The sequence below is a fragment of the Microtus oregoni genome, unplaced genomic scaffold, assembly GCF_018167655.1.
Source record: "Microtus oregoni isolate MIOR12 unplaced genomic scaffold, Mior012 000027F_ref0000203, whole genome shotgun sequence".
Lineage (NCBI taxonomy): Eukaryota > Metazoa > Chordata > Mammalia > Rodentia > Cricetidae > Microtus > Microtus oregoni.
In genome coordinates this window covers 18451889-18475588 of record NW_024543086.1, presented here as the reverse complement: position 1 = coordinate 18475588, position 23700 = coordinate 18451889, and the positions used below count along the sequence as shown (strand labels likewise).

General features: G+C 48.0%; 1 protein-coding gene across 3 annotated transcripts in view; it reads left to right on the top strand.

The window, feature by feature from the left end:
- The window catches only part of Lmf1 (lipase maturation factor 1), a 105454-nt gene that overhangs the window by 28384 nt on the left and 53370 nt on the right, over positions 1-23700 (top strand). For all 3 annotated transcript variants that reach the window (XR_005976479.1, XR_005976478.1, XM_041676557.1), the window contains exon 3: positions 1167-1177. Coding sequence is in view for 1 of the 3 variants with exons in the window: in XM_041676557.1 (XP_041532491.1) it covers positions 1167-1177 (11 nt within the window). In the remaining 2 variants the exon portion in view is untranslated. The remainder of the gene's footprint in view (positions 1-1166; positions 1178-23700) is intronic.

The following is a 23700-nucleotide window of genomic DNA, read 5'->3' as shown; positions in this document are numbered from 1 at the left end:
TACAAGTCCGTGGTTTTGTGTATTCAGGATTCTAAAAATCTTGCCATGAAGTTTGAACCATTCTCATCACCACAAGAGAACCCTGTGTCTTAGCCCACAGCTCACTCCTTCAACAGCCCTTCGCTTCACACTTACACCCATGGTGCTTAAATGCCCCAGGCAGTTCCTGTGAACAAAGCCTCATAGTGCGTGGCTTTGTGTCTGGCTTCACCCCACCCCAGCAAGGTGTTTTAGGGTTCATCATGTGTGGTTTATACTGCTATGTCTTTCACGATATAGTAGGAGTCCATGTTTGATATAGATGACGGCAGGCCTGGGGACACTGGGATGCCGCTCAGTGGTAGAGTGCTTGCCTAGTGTCTCAGTCACTGTTCTGTTGCTGTAAAGACATGCCATGACCATGGCAACTCTTCTAAGAGAAGGCATTTAACTGCTTACAGTTTCAGTGGTTTAGCCAATATCGTTATGATGGGAAGCCTGGTGGCACATAGCTGAGAGCTACATCCTGATTTATAGGCAGGGAGTGAGAGACTGACCTGGCATGGGCCTTTGGAACCTTAAAGCCTACTCAAGTAACCCCAGTGACAGTTTCTCCAGCAAGGCCATGCCTTCTAGTCCTTATAATCCTTCCCAGTATCTCTGCTCCCTAGTGACTAAACATTCAAATATATAAGCCTGCGGGGCCATTCTCATTCAGACCACCACACCTGGCATGTGTGATGCTCAGGGTTCCAGAGGCGGAGCACCAAGCGTCTGTCCAGTGTGACTTCAAAGTAACGGAAATGGGCAAAGGAACCTGCTGCGTTCCTTTGACATAGCCCCTCTTCCAGTGGTTATGTCAAGGCACCCCTGAGCTTCGGCTCCTAGGGTAGAACATTTGCAGTGGTGATTAATCACAATCAGTTTTTACGCAGGAAAAAAACAAATTGTGCATCTGCTCACTCTACAGTGTCTTTTGCTGGTCAATGAATCTTCTCTCACCCAGCATTGCCTATGCAGTGCCTGATGGCTGGTCCTCCTGGAGGCAGGAGGTCCTCCCAGCAGTGCTCCATGCCCCATGCTGCCCTGAGCTCACAAGTGGGTTCCGTTCTGTGGATAAACATGATAGTTTAACATATAACACCAAGCCAACATTTTAATGTTTTTCTTTTTTGTGTGTGTTTTAGGTATTCTTTTGGTAAGTGACAATCATGCAGAAAAAAACCCTGCGAGGGCTTGCCTTGTATGTTGGGGTATGTATATCTGCATTTCGGGGGGCTTATCTCACTGTTGAAATACTTGCTACTATCTCATTCCTGCTGACTCTCTGGGTGTGGTGTGGTTACAGAGTTTGTTAGCAGGCTGGCAAGGCCTGGAGGTCTGCTCTAGGAGAAGGGAATTGGCTAGGGTGGGTTGGGACTGGGGGCTTCCAGGTGAGGTCCTGGGGTGCCTGTAGCACCTGCACTCCATAATAATAGAGATGCTGGGGGCTGGAGAGATGGCTCAGAGGTTAAGTGCACTTACTGTTTTTGTGGAGGAGATGGGTTCGGTTTCCAGCACCTACATGGAAGCTAGCTACCACCTTTAACTCCAGTTACAGGGGATCTAATGTCTTCTAGCCTCTGCAGGCACTGCATGTATGTGGTACACAGAGAATGCATACAAGCAAAACACTCATACTCGTAAAATAAAAATAAGTAAATGTTGGGGGAAAGTGGCTGCTGTGGTAGTACCTGCTTATAATCCCAACACAAGGGAGACAGAGGCAGGCAGAGCTCCATGAGTTTGAGAACACCTTGGTCTCCATAGCAAATTCCAGTTCACCCAAGACTATGTAGTAAGACCCTGTCTCAAAAGGATAAAAAAAAAAATAATGGAGACACTGAGAAGAGTGATGACCAGAGAAGGCACTTAGAAAAAGTGCAGCAGGTCCCTCTCCATGTGTGTCTCATAGTGTCCTGTGGCCTGCACATCGGTGTGTGCACATCGGTGCATCACAGAAAAGGGCAGGGTAGAGAGCACTGTCCAGGGCACTGCTGCTGACTAGAGAAGCATTTCAGATCCTCCCAGCCCATGCCAGGTGACAGTCACTGGAGTGTGGCAGCGGGCAGCCCCCAAGTAGCAGAGAAGCCTAAGAATCTGGGAACTTATGTCTGTCAGTTGACCAAACTCTAAAGTTCTGCCGCAGAACACGATGAAACTGGTCTGGGGAGGGGGAGGGACAGGAGTGCCTTTACTGCCCTGCAGTTCTGTAGCCTAAGGACCCCACAGGAGGCACCTTGGCCCAGCTTCAGCCCCTCTGTGCTGTGTGTGTGTATCTGGGCCCACACTCTGGGCTCACCTTGTGTAGCTTCAGCCATGAGGCCTGAGTACCAAGTTCCTGTGCTCTTAGCCTCACATACTGAGTTTTCCCCACTGCACTGAAAAGGGAGGTCCACGGGCAAACACGAGGGCATGTCTGCTGCCCCTATAAATGTTTCCCTTCATCTTTAGTTCCCTGAGTAGGCAGATACCTGTGTAGGGCAAAGCTGTTCCAATGTGCTGATAGGGCCTTTCCCACACAGCTGCGGGCAGTGTCAGTGTGACTGCCCAGCGCACAATGGGTCCAGGACATTCGTATCTGCGCCTTGTTTCTTGTATCAAAGTCCTCCAGAGAACCCTGTGTTCTCCAGTGCTTCAGGGAACAAACCTTCTTTTCTTAGTGAATTTTGCTTATCTGAAACTGCAACAAGATTACTTTCTCCGGTTATGAATATTGAAACCTTGAGGCCCTGACTCCTCTATCTAGATGGGATCCCTGCTCCTTGGTACAGAAGATTCTGGCAATTACTGGAAAAATCAAGTCTGAGGCACGCTGGGTGCTCACTGCTAGCAGCTGCTTGGAGCTGAGGCTGTGTCACAGGGCCGACGTGATGAGCAGTAACAGGTGCTCCACACACGTGGTTAGCGTTAGGCCCGTGTGGGCAGTGGGGTACCCCCAGAGTCCTGGGGGACGTGAGATATGGAGGACCTCGGAGCACTATCTGGCCAGCTGTGGAGGCTGAGCAGTGGAAGACCTCCAGGTGGTGACTTCAGGAACTTAGAAGACAGCCGCTGCTCAGTCGCCTTTCCCACTGGCACTCAGCAGCCTCCATTTTACATCCTGATGCAGGGACCTGGGAGCCTTGGTATCACTGTAGCCCTGTCTCCCATCTTCCCCTTTGCTGTTCCAGAAAACAAAGGCCCATTTGGGGAGGCAGCACAGGGCAGGCATCTGATGCACTGGGTTTAGACTTTTCTGGAGGGGCTGAAGTGATGGCTCAGTGGTTAGGAACTCTGGCTGCTCTTCCAGAGGACCTGGGTTCAAATCCCAGCACCTGCTTGGAAAGTCACAACCATCACTAACCCAGTTCCAGAGGCTCCATTGCACTCCTCTGGCCTCCATGGGCACTGCACACACATAGTACACAGACATACATTCTGGGAAAAATACCCACATGTATAAAAGTAAAGACTCTCCTGGAAGCTTCTCTTCTCCAGCCCTGTGTTGCTGCCCACCCAAGCTAGAGACCTCACAGTGAGCAGCACTCACCATCCTAGCTGTGTGTTTTTAATTCTATCAGTCATCTCCGTCTTACAAGGAGCCCCAATGTGGAGCTGCTCGTAGGTCTCTGTGGGCCTTTGTTACCTGAATGGTGGCTTGAAATGCCCTTCTGGAGTCCCATCTCTCCGTGTGCGTTAAGTCTGTATTTGTTCATTTATTCACTTCAAGGTAGGAGTCTTACTATGTGTGCCATATTGTGTTCAAACTCTTTGTCCTCCCACTTCACTCTCCCACTGTGCCTGGATTAACATGAATTTATTATATTAGTTATAATTGAATCAGTACAAATGCCCATCCTTTAGCTGCATCAGCCTCCCATGGAGTGCTTGGAATATCTGTGGTACTGAAAGGCATGAACTCTAGAAGGGTCTTTGGCCAGGGCTTCATGGAGGACACCCATTCAGCCAGCAAAGGGCTTTGGGCACCCTGTTCCTGGGCAAGGGGAGCAGTGCCTCTTTGGCCAGAGATGTGGGGGCCTGGCCTCTTCTGCCCACATTGCCAGTGGCAGTGGCAGATTCTGGCTAAGGAGCCCAGACAGTGAGGTCCCGTTTCTAGTGCCTTCCTTCATCTCAGACAGTACAATTCCCGAAAATACTCGTTTTTTATTAGCAATTTTTGGCTATCTCTTTAAGAGGCCCCCTTTAGTTGTGGAAACTTTGGATTCTGCTCCATCACCTGCCACTACCTCAGTACCAGACTCCCATTTCTGGATAGATATGGTTGCTGAGTAGCTCAGGGTATATGTTGGCGCAGTTCTTTGGGTCACAGGGAGCCCATACCATTGGTCATCTGCTCCGTACTCTTCACTGCTTTCAGCTTGCCTCGGCAGCATGCAGATCAAAGACTGAGTTAGGAAAGGCTTTAAGCCTGCGCCCTACGGATGGAGGCTACTTCTGTCCCAGTGGACTGTGCTTCCTCATGCCCCTTCGCCTGGCCTTCTGGAACTCACCCTGTCCTGTGATTTCCTGAAGAACAGGGCTGCTCTTGGCAGGTGCCATCCCAGCACATGCAGTCCCCAGCCTGATGACCATCTCTCAGCATGACCCATATCTCCAGCTCAGCCGCTGTCCCTAGTGTGGCCACTGTCTACCCTGGGGTCCAGGCCATACCAAGCTCTGTGCTCAGTGTGAAAGGGTTTATATAGAGAGGACTTCCATCTTGTCTCTGGGACTTGAGTCCTGTGTCCTATCCTTAGGGTTTCTTCAGGTTTATTCCCAGACTGACTCCCTCTAGGCCTGGGCTGGGGGGCAGGGAGCAGCAACAGTATGACTGCTCTAAGTCCAAGGCATGATGGGAAAAGAGAGGCTTGTGAGTGTCCTGTTACAGGAACCGCCTGCAGACAAGACTGGGGCGAGCCTGTGAGATGACTGCATGATAGACTCCAGCCAAGTAGCGCAGCTTCCTCCCGCTTGGCTCTCGGGCCATACTTCAAGGTCTTCCAGACCAAGATAGGTGAATGGGGGTAGGCCTTGACTTCCCAGTGATGCCCAGACAGTGTAGGCCACACTTCCTGCTCTCTCTGCCTAGGCCCCTTGGGACACTGGGTTTGGTCTCAGTGTCTCCAGGCCACACTGTCTCTGGTGACTGTAAGAAAGGGGGACCAAGATGCTGTGTGAGGGTAGTATGGTGAGAGCCCTGGGCCTCAGGAGATCCCATCAGGATTGGGGGTACAAGAAGCCTGGGTCCCCCACCACCTCTCAGGGCAGCACATGTCTAGTAGTCTAAGGATATCCCAGGCGTGACGGTCCCTGCGACTCAGAAAAAGATTCTAGAAGACCCCATGCCTTCCGCGTTCAGTGCAAGACAGTCAGGATAGGAACTGAACACTACGTTTGAATGAGTCTGGGTTGCTCCTTTCAGCAAGAAGCCGCACTGATAAGTGATTAGTTTGTCCTCAGCTGATGAGGACAAGGACAGAAGTTCTGCTATGTCAGCTGCCTGGGCACAGTGTCCAGGCACAGGGAGCCACAGAGGCATCTGCCTTGGAGCACACAGAGCCCATTAGCTGTAAGCACAGCAGGAGTTTGGGGACACCTCTAAGGCATGTGACCCAAGAAAGCTGCACGCCAGTGGGTGAGCTGCAGGGGAGAGAGACCAGGTGTCTGCAGGAAGCCTATGGGCATGTCAATAACCACGGCTCTCATGCAGCCCAGGAGGGCCCAGGCTGCATTGCAAGAATGGTACCCATAGATAATCTTGTGAATTCTGTCCTTTGCTCCCATAGCTGTCGTCTTTCCAAGTGGATGCAGCTCTTAATAATTTGGGGAGCTTTGTTCTTGCCAAGTAGAGAGTTCCCTCTTCTGTCAGGCTGTCCTTGGCAGGCCCTGGGCTGCGTGGGATGTTTACATGGCTGGGACACTCGAACCTGGGTGTTTCCCCTCACGGCAGCACCTCCTGCCAGCCGTTGTGAATTAAATGCTCCATGTGACCCTTCACCCTTGCCGCTCTTAAATTCATGCTTTAAAAACAGCTTAATGAGGGGTTTACTGGCCCAATTGGAAGTTTTTATTAAGACCCATTAGTGAGTGAGCAGAGGCTGCCTGCAGGAAGTGATTAGCACAGTGGCCCAGCCCAGCAGGTTCCGTGAAACTGCTTCCAGACCTGTGGCCGAGCTGCAGTGGCCGGCACAGCCCTCGGCTGCAGTTTGCAGTCCCTCACTCTCCTCCCAGTCCCGGGCTCAAGAAGGCAGTCTCCTTAATTGAGTTACCCTTGCAGTCAGAGGCAGCCTCGACGGCCTGCTCAGCAAGGCAACCCTGTGTCCCCTTCCTGGGCCCTGTCTCTGTTAACTTAACCTCTTGGTGTTTCACTAGGGGAAGAATAGCCTTGTAGAGTTCTTTTCCGGAAAATGTCAACTCAGGATGACAGCAGGCCCTCTGTCCCAGTACCATGTCCAGTCAAGTCCTTCGTGGGAGCCCAGGAAAACCTGGTTCTATCATGTGGGGGCCACTGTGTGGCATGTTAGCCGTGGACTGTCTCAGTCAGCTGTTCGATAGTGGCCTAGGTAGGGTTGGTGTTTACCCAAATAGGGATGTGATATCATATTCTCATCTCCCTCTCTGTGTGCCTCCTTTGCTTCCTCTCACTCCCCTATCCACCCCCTCCCATTTAAATCTAGGGAAAATCAGAAACTGAATCTAAAAGAAAATGTTCCCATGGATGGCGGCTCATGCCTTTAATCCTAGCGGAATAGGGAGTGAAACAAGAGGAATACTGAGTTGCAGAGTGAGACCCTGTCTCAAAACAAAAAGTAAAATAAACAAGTAAATGCTAGGGCTAGGGACATCCCCCAGTGTGCAGACTGCTTGCCTAACATTCAGAAGCCCTCAGTCTGAAGCAGCAAACAAACCCCACTGGCTGGAGGTGGAGGCAAGTTCAAGGCCATAGTCATTTCGAGGCCAGCAGGGGCTGGCTGCTAAGTCTGTGTTCTCTTGTTCCTCACTCTGGGTCTTGCCTGGCATTTATAGCTTCCATTTCCAAAGCATGGTCCCCTTTAACAGAGTTCCGAGACACTGAAAAACGAACTGTTTCACTTGAGTCCTGAGGCTGCTGGGTGGGTTTTATCTGGAATTCTTCTGGCTTGCCTCTTAGTTTTATTTTTGCCAGATTGTTTGGAAATGGGGAGTCTGTCTGGTCCTGACTGTCCCACTCGGGTAGGAAGTCTTCTGTCTCCATCCATCTCTCTAAAGGACAGAGAGCCCCGTGGGCTTAGTCTGTCTCCTACATAAGGATCTGTCTGATTTCAAGCTCGTTCCTTTCGAAGCTACCTGTGGTGCTGAGTGGCCTCACTTGCCAAGCTGTCTGTCCATCTCGCTCTCTGGCATATCGTGTCACTCTCTAGCACAATGCCCATCTTTGCTTCTTTCTCTTTCTGTTCCCCATGCGCAAAACACTCAGAAACTGTCTCCCTTGTGGTCTTGAAAGAATTGGTTTTATTTATCAGACTTTTAAGAATTTAAATAAAAATTTGTTTACCATGCTGGAAACCTGGAGGGATTTGTGCAGCGCCACGCCCGTGCCCCACCCTGGCCACACCCTAGCCCTGGTAGGTGTTCAGCTGTGCTCTTCAGGATTCAGTTTTGTAGGTTGCTGTCTCCTGGAGGAAAGGGCTGTTTATCCAGCGTTCTCAGTTGACAGCTTAATTCATTTGTTCTCCGTCTCCTCTCTGATAATAGCAGCGCGCACACAGATGACCACTGCCCTCTAGCTGTGTCCCTGTTCCACCCCATGACAGCCACTGTGATTCTGTAACCTTCAGCGCTGATGCCTCTTTGGACAAGTGCCATCAAAAGAAATAGACAACAATATGACATGTGTTGGGTGTTATCTTTTTTCCTCTGCTTATCAGCTTCTGGATTCTTTATACCTTGGCTAGACCATGACCTAAAGATTATTCTTTTAACTGTTAAAAAGAAAACCTAGGCACGCACTTGGATTGCATGGTTTCTTCTAAACAGAACTGAATGCTGTTTTACCTCTGCTCACCCCAGCTTCTGCTCTGCAGATAAATCCCTTTATCTCCACTAGCATTTATTCTGGTTTGTTTGTTTTGGTTTTTTGTTTTATGTGTTTTTTTTTAAGTTTTTCAGTAAAAGGTTTCTCTGTTTCTCATTTAAAAATTATTATTTATGCCAGGTGGTGGTGGTGTACCCCTTTAATCCCAGCATTTGGGAGGCAGAAACAGGCAGATCTCTTGTGCATTCTAGGCCAGCCTGGTCTACAGAGCTTCCAGGACAGCTAGGGCTACACAGAAAAAAAAAAACCCTGTCTCGAAAAACCAAAAAAGCAAAAAAAAAAAAAAAAAAAAAAAACCAAACAGAAAAAAACCTATTATGTGTGTGTGTGTGTGTGTGTGTGTGTGTGTGTCTGTCTGTCTGTCTGTCTAAGATGTGTGTGAGAGCACACGTGTACTACAGCACCCATGTAGAGGTCAGAGGACAACTTTGTGGAGTCAGTTTGTTCCCTCCCTCCCTCCCTCCTTCCTTCCTTCCTTCCTTCCTTCCCGCCTTCCTTCCTATCATATACAGTATCCTGGCTTCATTTCTATTAGTAGGACAAGCTATCCTGCTCAAAGCAACGCAGTGGAGGAAAGTTACGATCCACCATTTCAGGGAAGTCAAGGCAGGAGCTCAAGCAGTTGTTACTTCACATTCACAATCAAGAACAGAGCAGGAGTAAAAGCATCTGTGCTGTCTACGGCTTTCATTTAGCTTTCTCCTCTCCTTCCCCTCCCCCCAGAAGTTAGGTTTACTTGTTTCTTCACTCTTGGAGGAGAAGGTTCAGGACCTAGGGAATGGTGCCACCAACAGTGGACTGGTTTTTCCTGCATCAATTAACCATCAAGACAATCTCCACAGACATGCCCACAGGGTAACCTGATACAGGCAATTCCTCAATTGTGACTCTTTCCTCAGGTAATTCTAGGTTGTCGCAAGTTGATATTTAAAACCATGTATCATCATGTGTGTGCTGGGGATCAAATTCAGGTCACCAGGCTTGTTCATCAAACACCATTAGCAACTGAGCTATCTTGCCAGTCCTTGAATCCATATTTCTAATGAGGCGTGTACATGGCTTGCTCTGGTGGGTCACTTTTAGATTCTGTTTGTGTACTGTCTTCTGTCATGAGTGACAAGGACCCCTCCCATACTCCTGATGCTTTTTCAACATCTTAGCATAACTATGTCACAGGTATAATTTTTACGCTTGATTTTAGTCAAAAGACCAGAAAGTGATGCAGATATAATTGTTATGATTTGTCAGTTTGTGCACTGTTGCGTCTATGCAGATTCTGACTGCTGTGCCAGAGAGTGAGCTGTAGCTTTTTGTCGTCCTCTTTGGTTTTTCCAGAAGTTGACAGCTGGCCCTTCCTTCATGGTTTAGTTTTTCATCTCTGATCTTGTCTCATCAATGTATTCTAGTGCAACTGCTTAGCTCCTCTTGATCTTTTTATTTTATAGAAAACACATTACACAGTCTATCATTCTTTCTCCCCACAACTGTGGAGGTTTCTCTTTATTTCCAGGCTCTCTGGAACTGCTTGGAGCAGATGCATCTTAGACATCTGAGTTTGGAGATTGTGTGGCAGCTTCCACTCATCGACTTACCCCTCCCTGTGTCCAAGAGATCCTTGCCATCCACAGGGGTTGGTGTCATGCAAAAAACAAGTCTCCACATCAACAACTGCTTTTTCCACTGTGACCCCCGCCCCTGACACGGGATTCTTAGGAGGAACCATCTGTCAGCCTTTTGCATGACCACATTCACAGGGAGGCACCTGAACGCAGCTGGTCATTGGGATCCTCGTCTTGATTTACCCAGCTTGCAACTGTTTGTCCAAGGCAAGGCAGGCCATCCTGCATGCATGTTGCCTGCTAAGCTTTCCCCCATGCAAGTGTTATGGTCTGTTTGCACCAGGCGGCCAAGAGACTTGAGAAGCACTTTGGTCTCTTCAGACACCATCAAGACTGCCAGCTGGCCTGGCACCTTCAGCACCTGGTGCATGTCCCCAGTGCTTCCTGGCTCCCAGACCCCTTGCTAGCTGTGGGAGAGCACTGCCAGCAAGCCTGACCTTGGCCGGTGTCAGGAACAGGAAGAGGCTCTGCTGGCTGCCCCAGCTAGCGTCTGCATGCCAGTGTCTGCTGCGAACGCTTTGATGTTCTGAAACAGAAACTCTTAAAGAGGAAGCCGTACTCCACGCTGTCACAATGGCAGCTCTTGTGTGTGCATTTGTGGGAGGAGATGGGCATGGGTGCTGTTTGGCTACCGCTAATGGCTCTTACATGTGGGTAACAGGCCTTCCTGACAGTTCCTGTCCTCTTGTCCAGCGCACTATGCTTCTTTCGAGGTGTGATCCCTGTATGTGTTGCGAGTGCTGACTGCCTCTTAGGCATGTAGCTCCATGGCAGGCAAGCTGTTTGGTCCTTGCCATGATGAACTCTAGGACATTTACAGGCTGACTGTGAGGAGGGGTCAGAGGTGAGCTTTATTGTTACTGGTGCTGCGTGTGTGTGATGCGTGTGTGTAGTATGTGTAGGCAGCCATAGGGACACGGGTAACTGTGGACTAGGAGTGCCCATAGGGCCACAGGGGCCTTGCATGTCTTGGGATCGTATCCCTTTGACACCCCACAAAGGTCACCATCTTTACACTGAGTAAGAACTCTGATATTGAGCCTGTCACATGTTGGGATCTCATCAGTGTCTCTGCCACAAAGGCATATAAGGGCCAGCCTGATGGCAGTGACCTCAAGCCTGCCACACTTGCCTCGCCATGGTGGTAACTGTAGGGCCAAATAGGCAGATCCCAAACTCCCTTCTATAGCTGAAGGTGCTTGGGCCAGGGGTACATTGTACGTGTGTGGGCATGGTTCCCTCTCCTGTACTGACCCTTGTAGGGGCTGCCATACTGATTTCTCTGGTGGCTTCAGCTGTAAGGTTAACTTTAAGCAATGCACACTCGCTTGCTATCGGAGATTCCCATCCTCTTCCAGGCTGTCGCAGTAATGCAGCACGCGCCACCTTATTTATCGAGTAGTGCCCACTATGGGACCCCTCTGGCAGCCAAGGGCCAGTGGGCTTCTAGGTTGAGGCCCATCCTCTTCCCAAGCTGCTCCCAAGACTAGAGCTGCAGGCACCTGTCTTCCTTGTGCCTCATGGCGGTCAGGTGTGTCACAGCTAAGCAGCCAGCAAAGCAGCCAGCAAAGCCAACACCGGTGCTGCAACACAAGCTTTGCACGTGGAGAAACAGTGCCAGGCACACCTTAGAAGATGAGCGTGTGGTTGCACCACGCTTACTGAGGAACTGCAGAGAGGAGAGCTCCACCCTCCCCTTAGCGCTGGGGGCATCAGTGACTCCCCGGGAGAAGCTGACCTCAGGTCCAGAGGGCACCTGCAGAATATGCCTCAGATTTGGTCTGACCCATGCTTCCTGGTGGATAAACGGAATAATGGTTTTGGTGAGGATCGCCCCAACGAGGAGGGCTTTTCTGCCACACTTTCCTGATGTTACCTTAAGCTATGTCTGCCAAGTGTCCCTCTGTCCAGTTACAGCTTCCCATAGGAAGTAGATTCCTGAGTCAATTCCTTAGTGGTGGGGGGTCCACATGCCACTTAGAGGGGTGTCACATAGTCTATAGGGCTTGAAGCCACACAGCATTGTAGAGGATTTCGGATGGTTCCTGCAGGTCACCGTCTTACCTAGGCAGTTTCTTACCTGCCGAGGTTGCTGCTGAGACATCCCACGGTGAGTCCTGCTTCCCTTTCCTCCACAGACAGTTGTTCTGTGGAGCCCCTTTGTGAGGAAGAGTGGTCCTCCTTTCCCCGGTGTTTATGCAGAACAATGGAGGTTATTTTATTCTCTTGGGTGATCGCCCAACATCCCTGTGGTCTTTTCTGTGCCTCACATCCATGATCTTCCCACTGGTCCCTGGGCCATAAATTGCCCGTCCCCGAGGCCTCTCCCACACTACCCAGTATTAGCACATGCACCAGGCACACCTTGTCTTGCTCCAGCCGTCTATCAAGTTTTGCTCAGGACCTTGGTCCTCCTATGGAAATAAATCTAGAAAGTGGTGCTTGCTGCTCTAGCCTCTTGGTGGGCAGAGCTAGGAAATAATGAGGTTACCACATCCACACAAGGAAGAGGAATGACATAGGGGTGTCGATCTGATGCCTCTCAGGGTGGCAGCTGAGGGAATACTTCCTGCCCTGTGCCCCTTTCTGTGTTCTCAAGACAGCCATAGTGAGAGAGGACAGGCTGTATCATTAGCCAAGAGCTGGAGGAGACTGACTTGTGCCAGTGGTGGGGATATCTGCATGCTGTCAGTCCTCGTATCTGGGGTGAGACTGTAGGGGAGTGGTACACTTCATAGTCGGCACCATGAACTTGAACCTAGTCTGACACATCGGGTCTGTCAGAGAGTTGGTTTTAGCTTCTCTTTGTACATTTGTGCAAAGCTGGGTATGAAACATAACAGAGAAACTGGTTTCTAACCGACAGTACCTGATAAACACGGGCAGAATGCAGGTAACGTGTCTAGGCTGACGTGACACACAGGTGAAAGAGCTTGACATAAATGATTGTTGTCCTCTGCCAGTGCATTTGAAAGCACAAACTACAAAAGCTGCTGTAAAAACCCAGCGGTTTGGGCTACAGTGGGAGCTGAGTTGGTAGGATGTTTATCTTGCAAGAATGAGGACCTAATTTGATTCCCAGAGCCCACATGAAAAGCCAGGCACGGTAGCGCTCGTTTGCGATCTAGCCAGCTTAATCTGCCTGTCAAGCTCCAGGTCTCAGAGCCTCTCACAAAATAAAAGGTGGATGTTGACTGAGGAATGATACCCAAGGTTGATCTCTGGCCTCCACAGCCGTGTGTACACACGGGCATGCACAAATATGCAGAAAAACAAAACCAAACAAACCGCAGTTTGCTGAAGAGGTTTAGGCCAACAAACTCAAGAGAACTAACCCAGCATCAAGCCGCTGTCTCTCACACTGATTTTAGGGAATGTTGACAGGTGGCCTGGGGTGGCAGGTATGGCCCAAAGCCACTGAAGCTGTGGCCCTTCCTGAAGGCTGGCATGGTAGTGATCGGGAATCACGATTGTATGAGCCCTGCAGCTTGTCTCCCTGAAATGGGGTTAAAGATGTGAGAACTAGCCCTAAGTTAGAGTAGGGCAAGGAGACTTCAAAGGCTCAGGACTAGGACCTTGACTACTCGTCAGCCCCTCTGGCGATCACCAAACACTGACTGAAAATCTGTGCATTGCAGCTCAGTAGCTAGAGTTCTTTTTTTAAAAAAAAAAAATCTTATTTTACATACCAATTCCAGTTCCCTCTCCCTCTCACTCCCCCCATCTTCTCTGCACCACCCCTCATCCACTCCTCAGAGAGGGTGAAGCCTCCTATGAGGAGTCAACAAAGTCTGTCACATCACTTGAGGTAGGTCCAAGGCTCTTCCCCCTGTATCTAGGCTGAGCAAGGTATCCCTACATAGGGATTGGGCTCCAAAGATCCAGTTCATGCACTAGGGATAAATACTGGTTCCACTGCTAGTGGCCCCACAAACTGCCCAAGCCACAGTACTGTCACCCACATTCAGAGGGCCTAGTTCTGTCTTATGCAGGTTCCCCAGCTGTCAGCCCCACTAGTTTGGGTCGGCTGTGGGTTTCCCCATCATGGTCTTGGTTCCTTTGCTCATATTATCACTCCTCCCTCTCTATGGCTGGACTCCAGGAGTTCAGCCCAGTGCTTAGCTGTGAATCTCTGCATCTGCTTCCATCAGATACTGGATGAAGGTTCTATGATGACAATTAAGGTAGTCATCAATCTGATAACAGGGAAAGGGCATTTTAGGCACCCTCTCCACTATCGCTTAGATTCTTAGCTGGGGTCATCCTTGTGGGTTCCTGGGAATTTCCCTAGTGCCTGGTTTCTCACTAACCCCATAATGGCACCCTCTTTCAAGGTATCTCTTTCCTTACTCTCCCTCTCTGTCCTTCCCCCAACTCAATCTTCCAGATCCCTTATGCTCTCCTCCCCACTCTCCCATCCTCTTCCCACTCCCCTACCACTCTCCTCTGATCCCCACAGTGTCATGTTACCAAAGAGGTCCTGTCTACTTCCCCTTCCCAGGGAGATCCATAGGGTTCTCCTTGTTTTCTGTCTTCTCTAGGGTTGTAGACTGTAGGCTGATTATCCTTTGTCTAATATCCACTTACGAGTGAGTACATACAATGTTTGTCTTTCTGTGTCTGGGTTACCTCACTGAGGATAGTTTTTTTGAGTTCTGTCCATTTGCCTGCAAAGTTCAAGATGCCTTTTTTTTTTTTAACCGCTGAGTAGTACTCCTATGTGGAAATGTACCACATTTTCTTTATCCATTCTTTGGTTGAGGGGCATCTAGATTGTTTCCAGGTTCTGGCTGTTAACGAATAATGCTGCTATGAACATAGTTGAACAAATATCCTTGTGGTATGGGTCTGCATCCTTTGGATATGCCCAAAAGTGGTATTGCTAGGTCTTGAGGTAGATTGTTTACTAATTTTCTGAGAAACCACCATACTGATTTCCAAAGTGGCTGTATAAGTTTGCACTCCCACCAGCAGTGAGGAGTGTTCCCCTTACTCTATATCCTCTCGAGCATAAACTATCATCAGTGTTTTTGATCTTAGTCATTCTGACTGACATAAGATGGTATCTCGGAGGCATTTTGATTTGCATTTCCCTGATGGCTAAAGATGTCGAGCAGTTCCTTAAGTGCCTTTTGGCTATTTGAAATTCCTTTGTTGAGAATTTTCTGTTTAGATCTGTACTCCATTTTTTAAATTGGATTATTTGATATTTTGATATCTAGTTTCTTGAGTTCTTTGTATATTTTGGAGATCAGTTTTCTGCCTGATGTGGGGTTAGTGAAGATCTTTTCCCATTCTGTAGAATGCCATTTTGTCTTGTTGACCATGTCCTTTGCTTTATAGAAGCTTTTCAGTTTCAGCAGGTCCCATTTATTAATTGTTGCTCTCAGTGTCTGTGCTACTGAGGTTATTTTAGGAAGTGGTCTCCTGTGCCAATGTGTTCAAGTGTACTTCCCACTTTCTCTTCTATGAGGTTTAGTGTGGTTGGTTTTATGTTGAGGTCTTTGACCCATTTGGACTTGAGTTTTGTGTATGGGGATAGATATGGATCTATTTGCATTCTTCTACATGTTGACATCCAGTTATGCCAGCACTGTTTGTTAAAGATTGCTTTCTTTTTTCTATTGTATAATTTTAACTTCTTTGTCAAAGAGCAGGTGTTCATAGGTGTGTGGATTAATATCAGTCTTCAATTCAGTTCCATTGGTCAACCTCTCTTAGTATTTATGCCAATACCAAGCTGTTTTTATTATTGTAGCTCTGTAATAGATCTTGATGTCAGGGATTCTGGTGCCTCTGGAAGTTCCTTTATTGTACAGTTCCTTTATTGTGCCTATCCTGGGTTTTTATTTTTCCATATGAAGTCAAGTATTTTTCTTTCAAAGTCTGTGAAGAATTTTGATGGACATTACATTGAATCTGTAGATTGCTTCTGGTAGGATTGCCATTTTTACTTTGTTGATCCTACCTATACAAGAGCATGGGAGATATTTCCATTTTCTTATATCTTTTTCAGTTTCTTTCTTCAAAGACTTAAAGTTCTTGTCATACAGGTCTTTCACTTGTTTGGTTAGATTTACCCCAAGATATTTTATGTTGTTTGTGGCTGTTGTGAAAGGTGATGTGTTTCTCTGATTTCTTTATCATTTGTATTTGGGATGACTACTAATCTTTTGGAGTTGATCTTGTATCCTGCTACATTACTGAAAGTGTTTATCAGCTGTAGCAGTTCCCTGGTAGAATTTTTGGGGTGGCTTATGTAAACTATCATATCATCTGCAAATAGTGAAAGTTTGACTTCTCCTTTCCAGTTTGTATCCCCTTGATCTCCTTTTGTTGTCTTATTGTTCTAGCTAGAACTTCTAGTACTATATTAGATAAATATGGAGAGAGTGGACAGTCTTGTCTTGCTCCTGATTTTAGTGGAATTACTTTGAGTTTCTCTCCATTTAGTTTGATGTTGGCTGTTGGCTTGCTGTATATTGCCTCTATTATGTTTAGATATGTTCTTCGTATCCCTGACTCTCCAAGACCTTTATCATGAAGGGGTGTCAAAGGCTTTTTCAGCATCTAATGGGATCATCATGTGGGTTTTTTTTCCAGTTTGTTTATATGGTGGATTACATTGACAGATTTTCTTATGTTGAACCATCCCCGCATCTCTGGGATGAAACCTACTTAATCATGGTGGATGATGTTTCTAATGTGTTTTTGGATTTAGTTTGCCAGTATTTTATTTTTGCATCAATGTTCATGAGGGAAATTGGTCTGTAATTCTCTTTCTTAGTTGCATCTTTGTGTGGTTTGGGTACTAGGGCAACTGCCAACTCATAAAAAGAGCTTGGCAGTGTCCCTTCTGTTTCTATTTTGTGGAAGGAGCAATTTGAGGAGTATTGGTATTAGCTATTTGAAATTCTGGTAGAATTCTGTGAAGCCATCTGGCCCTGGGCTTTTTTTGGTTGGGAGATTTGATGACTGTTTCTATTTCCTTAGGGGTTATAGGTTTATTTAAATTGTCTATTTGTTCTTGTTCAATTTTGGTATGTGGTAACTATCCAGAAAATTGTCCATTTCCTTTAAATTTTTCAATTTTATGGAGTACAGGTTTTTGAAGTATGACCTGATGATTCTCTGAATTTCCTCTGTGTCTGTTGTTATGTCCACCTTTTCATTTCTGATTTTGTTTATTTGCATATTCTCTCTGCCTTTTGATTAGTTTGGATAAGGGTTTGTCTCTATCATGATTTTCTTTTTTCTTTCTTTTTTTTTTTTTTTTTTTTGGTTTTTCGAGACAGGGTTTCTCTTGTGGCTTTGGAGCCTGTCCTGGAACTCCCTTTGTAGACCAGGCTGGCCTCGAACTCACAGAGATCCGCCTGCCTCTGCCTCCCGAGTGCTGGGATTAAAGGTGTGCGCCACCACCGCCCGGCTATCATGATTTTCTTGAAGAAGTAACTCTTTATCTTATTGATTCTTTGTATTACTCTCTTTTGTTTCTATTTTATTGATTTCAGCCCCCAATTTGATTATTTCCTGGTATCTACTCCTCCTGGATGAGTTTGCTTCTTTTTGCACTAAAGCCTTCAGGTGTGCTGTCAATCACTAATGTGAGATTTCTCCAGGTTCTTTATGTAGACACTTAGTGCCATGAACTTTCCTCTTAGCACTGCTTTCAGAGTGTCCCATAGGTTTAGGTATGTTGTGCATTCATTTTCACTGAATTCTAGAAAGTCTTTAATTTCTTTCTTTATTTCTTCCAGGGGTGATTCATTTGAGCATTGTTCAATTTTCATTCGTTTGTGGGCTTTCTGCAATTAGTCTTGTTGTTGAATTCTATCTTTAAGCCGTGGTGATCCAATAAGATACAGGGGGGGTATTCCAGTTGTTTTATATATTTTGCTTTGTTACCGAGTATGTGGTCAATTTTTGAGAAGGTTCCATGAGGTGCTGAGAAGGTATATTCTTTTGTGTTTGGGTGGAATGTTCTATAGATGTCTATTAAATCCACTTGAGTCATAACTTCTGTTAGTTCCTTTATTTCTTTGTTAAGTTTCTGTCTGGCAGTCTTGTCCAGTGGTGACAGTGGGGTGTTGAAGTCTCCCACTATTAGTGTGTGTGGCTTGATGTGTGATTTGAACTTTAGTAATGTTGCTTTTATAAATGTGGGTGCCTTGTATTTGAGGCAGAGACTTTCAGAATTGAGACTTCATCTTGATGGATTTTTCCTGTGATGAATATGAAATGTCTTTCTTAATCTCTTTTGATTAGTTTTAGTGTGAAGTCTGTTTTGTTAGATATTAGGATAGCTACACCTACTTATTTCTTAGGTCTATTTGATTGGAGAATCTTTTCCCAACCCTTTTCTCTGAGGTAATGTCTGTCTTTGAAGTTGAGGTGTATTTTTTGTACGCAGCCAAAGGATGGATCCTGTTTTCGTATCCATTCTCTTAGCCTATGTCTTTTTATAGGTGAATTGAGACCATTGATATTAAGAGATATTAATGACCAGTGATTGTTAGTACCTGTTATTTCTGGTTTGGGTGGTGGTGGTAATATGTGAGTGTCTTCCTTTTGGGAAATTTGCTGCTGTGAGATTATCTATTGTCTGTGTTTTCATAGGTGTAGCTAGCTCCCTTGGGTTGGAGTTTTCCTTCTAGTACTTTGTGTAGGGCTGTATTTGTGGATAGGTTTGTTTAAATCTGGCTTTGTTATGGAATATCTTGTTCTCTCTGTCTATGGTTATAGAGAGATTTGCTGGGTAGAGTAGTCTGGGCTGGCATCCATGGTTTCTTAGTGTCTTCAGAACGTCTATCCAGTACCTTCTGCCTTTCAGAGTTTCCATTGAGAAGTTAGATGCAATTCTGATAGGTCTGCCTTTATTTGTTACTTGGCCTTTTTCCTTTGTAGCTCTTAATATTCTTTCTTTATTCTGCATGTTTAGTGTTTTGATTATTATGTAGTGTGGGGACTTTTTTTGGGGGGGGCAGTCTATTTGCTGAAAATCTGTGCATCACAGCTCAGTAGCTAGGGTTCTTACTGGCAGGGGAGTCTACTGCCTTAGGGCAGCATGAAGGGCCACCTGCTCCAGGACTTGCCCATCTGACAGCCAGGTCACTGGGAGGTTCTGGGCCATGTTCTGTGTTTCTGTTGGCAGTACTGGGGATGGGAGAGAGGGTGGGTCTTCAGGAAGTGGGTGCAGAGGATGTCAGGGAGATGCTCAGACACCCCCCTCCCATCAGCTTGCTCAGAGGTTTCCCTGACTGGTGTGGAGCCCATAGACAGGTGTGAGGGTGATGAGATGGATGGAAGCGTAAGCGGGAAGACGTCTGTGATGTGGGGGTCTCAGTTAAGCAGGGGCTTACCTGATAACCCCAGAGAAATGGAGTCTTAGTGTGAGCTTCCAGTGCCGACAGTGGCCTGGTGAGCACATGGCTAGTGGACATGCACACAAGGCAAGAGGTGCAACATCGTCTAAAGAGTGAAGTCTGTTTAATGCCAAGTGCCTTTTGGCTCCCCAGTGACAGGGAAGTCACTTCTCTGTCTGACTTAGGTAGGTGTCTGTTCTGCTGGTGACTTTCCTCCACCTTGTCCCGTCTGAAAGTCTCCCCCCATCAGGGGGCTCAGTCCATGGTCACTGATGATGAGGGTTCCTGTGCCTGTGTGTGGTAATGCTAACACAGTGGCAGGGAACCTGTGATACAGCAAGGTGGCTCATCTTAGGGCAGACAGGAGAAGAGACAGAGGGAGTGAGCCACACTGGCTGGCTTCCCCCTGCCTTTGTTGCCAGGGCCCTAACGTCTATTGGATGGTGTGTCCCGCATTCAGGGGGGCCTCCTCAGTTGCTGCCCTGCCTGCCACTTCTCTCTGTTAATGTCAGGAGTGTGCTTGCTAATCTCCTAATCCAATCACAGTGCTCAGTTGGAACAAGGAGGGGTCAGCTTGCCTGGAAAGTGGGCAAAGAACCCACACACTTGCCGCCGCTTACCCATGTGAGAGACTAGGGCGGCCCTGTGGGCTCTTGGAGCCCAGGATGGACTCCGCTCTTGCTTCTCTGCCTGGCCTGTGAAATGCCTCCCACCCTCCCATGAAGGCTTTGGAGCAGAGGTGTAAGGTAGGATTGAGCTCCAGAGAAGAAAGGAGACCCTAGGGCAGGTATTGGGAGGAATGCTGATCATGGACGCTGGTCACTTCCTGTCTGGTCCATTTTTCTGTGAGAATTATGTCGCCTGTTTTTGCATAATTGTGAACCTTAGTTGGGAATGATGACACATGCTTTTAATCCCAGTGCTCTGAGAGCAGAGGCTAGTGGGTCTCTGAGCTAGTGGCCAGCCTGGTCTACAGAGTGAGTTCCAAGACAGTCAGAACTATACAGAAAAACCCTGTCTCAAACCAATTCCCCTCCCCCCAAAAAGGGATCCTTGACTAGTCCTCCAAAAGAAAGCATTTCTGGATATTTGTCCTGGTGGCATTAAGAATGAGATGCCTTAGGCTGCCCAACTCTGAGTGAGGCAGTGCCGCGGAGCCCTAATGTATGGCTGCGGGTCATCCCCACCCCAATCCAGTGTGGCTCCCGGGAATGCACTAGACTGGTCACGTGTTCCATGTGCAGACTGGCCTTCCTCTTCAGACCTTTGCCCAGCAGCCATGCCAGTGTCACTGTAGGCCTGCAGGAGGGCTGGAGCCACTCTGCTTTAACAGGGTGAGGGTCCTGCATGCAGATGTCTGGGTAGGGGAGGAGCAGTGTCCACCCTGGGTTCCCAGCCCACAGGACTGCCCTGGCCTCTGACGTGGGAACATGGCAGTGGTTTGTGTTTTCTGGCCCACTTTCCAGACAAGCTGACCTCCTTCCTAAAAAGTCTGCGGGGACATCACACTTCTTCAGCATTGGATGATGCCATATGAGGGCATTAATGTCCCTGAGCCACAACAGTCTTGGAAGCCCCTGAAAGGTGTAGGGTTAGGGCACTTGGTGGGAGGCTTTGGAGCCTGTCCTGGAACTCACTCTGTAGACCAGGCTGGTATTGAACTCACAGAAGAGCCACCTGCCTCTGCTTCTCTAGTGCTGGGTTTAAAGGTGTGCACAACCATCACCCGGCTTGGTAGGCCTCTTATGCATCCAGGACACCCAGGGTAGGGAGTAGGTACGCAGGTTTGTCCAGCCTTGGTTCTGCATTGAGACCCACACCACACATACCTAAGTAGGCACTGCCTCTGAGAGGGGCTAGAAGTTGGGGTCCAGACCTGTGGACCATGGGGACCACCACCCTACATAGCCACTTAAACCTAAATTCAGCTGAGCTAAAGTTTAAAAACTTTTACATTTCTCTGTCAGTCACATGAACCACATTTTTAGATCTCAGAGGCCCCTATGGCTTCTTTGCCATGCCTCACCAACCCTGAGCATTGCAGACAGAGCCACAGGGCCATGGAGTCTGACACTTCCTCGGGATCCTGGTCTGTGGCTTTGAGGTTGAGCAGTCTGTAGTTCATTTCCACACACAGGAAACAAGAGAAAGCCCGGGAAAATGTGTGCCCTTTAGCATGCTATCTATACGTTAAATATTTGGAATATATTAATCCGAAAAAAATCTGGCTAAGTCTAATTTCCGTTGAGGGGAAGCATATTCGTATTTATCCTGAGGCAATAAAGCTGTGGAGGTCACTTCTGTGGATCCCGTTTCCAGGCTAGTTGGCGACACCTGCAGAGATCTAAGCAGTGGGGGACACCCGGTGGCTAGGAAGTCTGGTTGTCCTAGCAACCGAGCCTTAACAAGCACCTGGGACCAGGGTTCCCGAAAGGGTCACCACAAGGTCATGTGGGTTCTGGAGGTCACTTCCTGTTTCTCTGAGTGCCCAAGGACATCCTTAGAATGTGTATTAGCAAGCTTCCAAACTTGCAGCTGTGGCATGCCTTTGCCAGTAAGTCCATTTCTTTTTTATAATTTGCTTTTTAAGAAAGGGTCCCACCCTGTGGCCCTTTGACATTGAACTTAGGGCAGTCCTCTGCCTCAGCTGCCTAAGTGCTGGCATTACGGGCATGAGGCACCACACCTGGCTCTCATGAGTACTTCTTATAACCTGTAGCCTGCAGCCAGTACTTTTGAGAAATATCTGCTCACTTGAAAATGCTCTTCCTCTTTGGGTCTGGTCTTTACCTTAAGTCCTGTTCTCCGAGGCTTGGTCTCCACACTCCACTCATGACTTGCTCCTCCTTCAGTGGGTTAGACTGTACCTTGTTACTTATGGGATGCTCAACACAGGAAACAGTATGGCTAGCAGACTGACAGCCCTGTGTTTCCACTGGCGTGTGGATTCCTGTGTAGAGCTGTGGATGCCCCGCTGGCTCCAGAGCGGGAGGAGGAGGGGGTAGTGGGGAGTGAAGAGATAGTCTTCCTCTCCTGTGGGAGCAGCTCCGTAGTTAATTCCTTTCAGCACCCACAAGGGCAGCTTTGAGTGTACTAAGATGGGTGGGGGATGTGTTGAGAAGCAGCATCTCGATGCGGCACCTGCTCTAAAGGTTGCCTCAAGGCTGCATGTCAGCCATTACTCGAGGGTTTCTGTAAGGTGGTGACTACCCACACATGTGTGCAGGGCAATGCTGATGGGGATTCTGGCTGACTGAGACAGAAGCCAACTGTGCGTGTACTCCAAGCCTGCTGGCTGCAGGATTGCTCCAGTGGCCTCAGATCTCCGTTCAAAGTGTGGTTGTTCCAGCGCTCCACACTTGGCTTGCCCTGGGTCTGGTGGCACACATCTGCAGTCCCAGCACTCAGCTGAGGCAGTGGGTTCACTATGAGTTCGAGGTCAGTCTGAAATACATAGGAAGTTCCAGGTCAGCCTGGGCTACAGAGCAAGAAAGACCCTGCCTAAAAACAAAGACCAAAGAAAATCCAAACTTCGGGTTGAATCTCCATCACAGATACAGAAGACAAACCCAGATTCACAGAAGCGGCTTTGCAGAGCAGTGTCCATAATAAAACCACAGATCAAAACTTAGGGGAACTTGGAAAGTGTGACAGCATGAGTCCCTCGCTCTCTGGTAGTCTAGCTAACAGAACACTGCTTTCTCTCTGTGCCCTGTGGCTGCCTGCAGATTCGTCGTCACAGTCACTGACCATAGAGGACACAGACCTGAGGTCAGAGACATAGAGTAGGGCTTGCAGCTCTTTGGGGATTAGGGGTAGCCTCCCCCATGATGTCACTGCTTGTGTGGGCCCCAGGCTGTTATGCACGGGTGGGCACCGTTTGTGGCCCATGGAATTTCTGTTTCCCGCACCCCTTCCTTCCGTGTTAGCAGTAGAGCAAAGCAAAATTTTGCTATGCTAGCTCATAACTTCTCCTAAAATATAACCTATGAAAATTAAGGAAACTTTTAAAAGCTGCGGGCTCCCTCCAGGGCCATCATTAGAAGCCCCTGGGGTGGCAGAGGGCGGGTGGCTCACTGCTGGAGTGACAGCCAGTCAGGAGGGAGCGCTTTGCCCCCTTCTCCCTGTTTTTAACGAAGGAGCTAATGGATTTCCTATTCCTCACGTGGATGGTGCTGTCACTTTTGAAGGATCATCTGCGCTATATTTAATTACTCCTTCTGACTATCTGAAGTCGTTCTGACTAGCTCGTGCAGCCTGGTTGCCATCTTCTTCCTAGAGTGGCCATCTCAGGGAAGCATCCCTCTGAGATGCTTCAGGACTTGCTCCTTATTTAGGGAGTGAGCTTGGCCTTTGACACACATAACTAGCTCCAGGTGGTATTTCATCATGTCTCACATTGTATGATGTCCACCGCTCTTGTCTAGCCCCTGGCCTGGGACCGGGTCACTCCTGAGCCTTTATTTCTCACATGGCTGAGTGCATCTGTGTCCTGGCTCTCCCTAACCCCCTATGGTACCACACCATAGCGTGACTCCTGTGCTGCTCACCTGGACACCTGGAGCAAGAGATAGCCTTTGGGGTGAGCTTTCCTGCCTGATAAGCTAGCACCCTACCAATGGGACCTTCCAAAAGTTTTCTACAT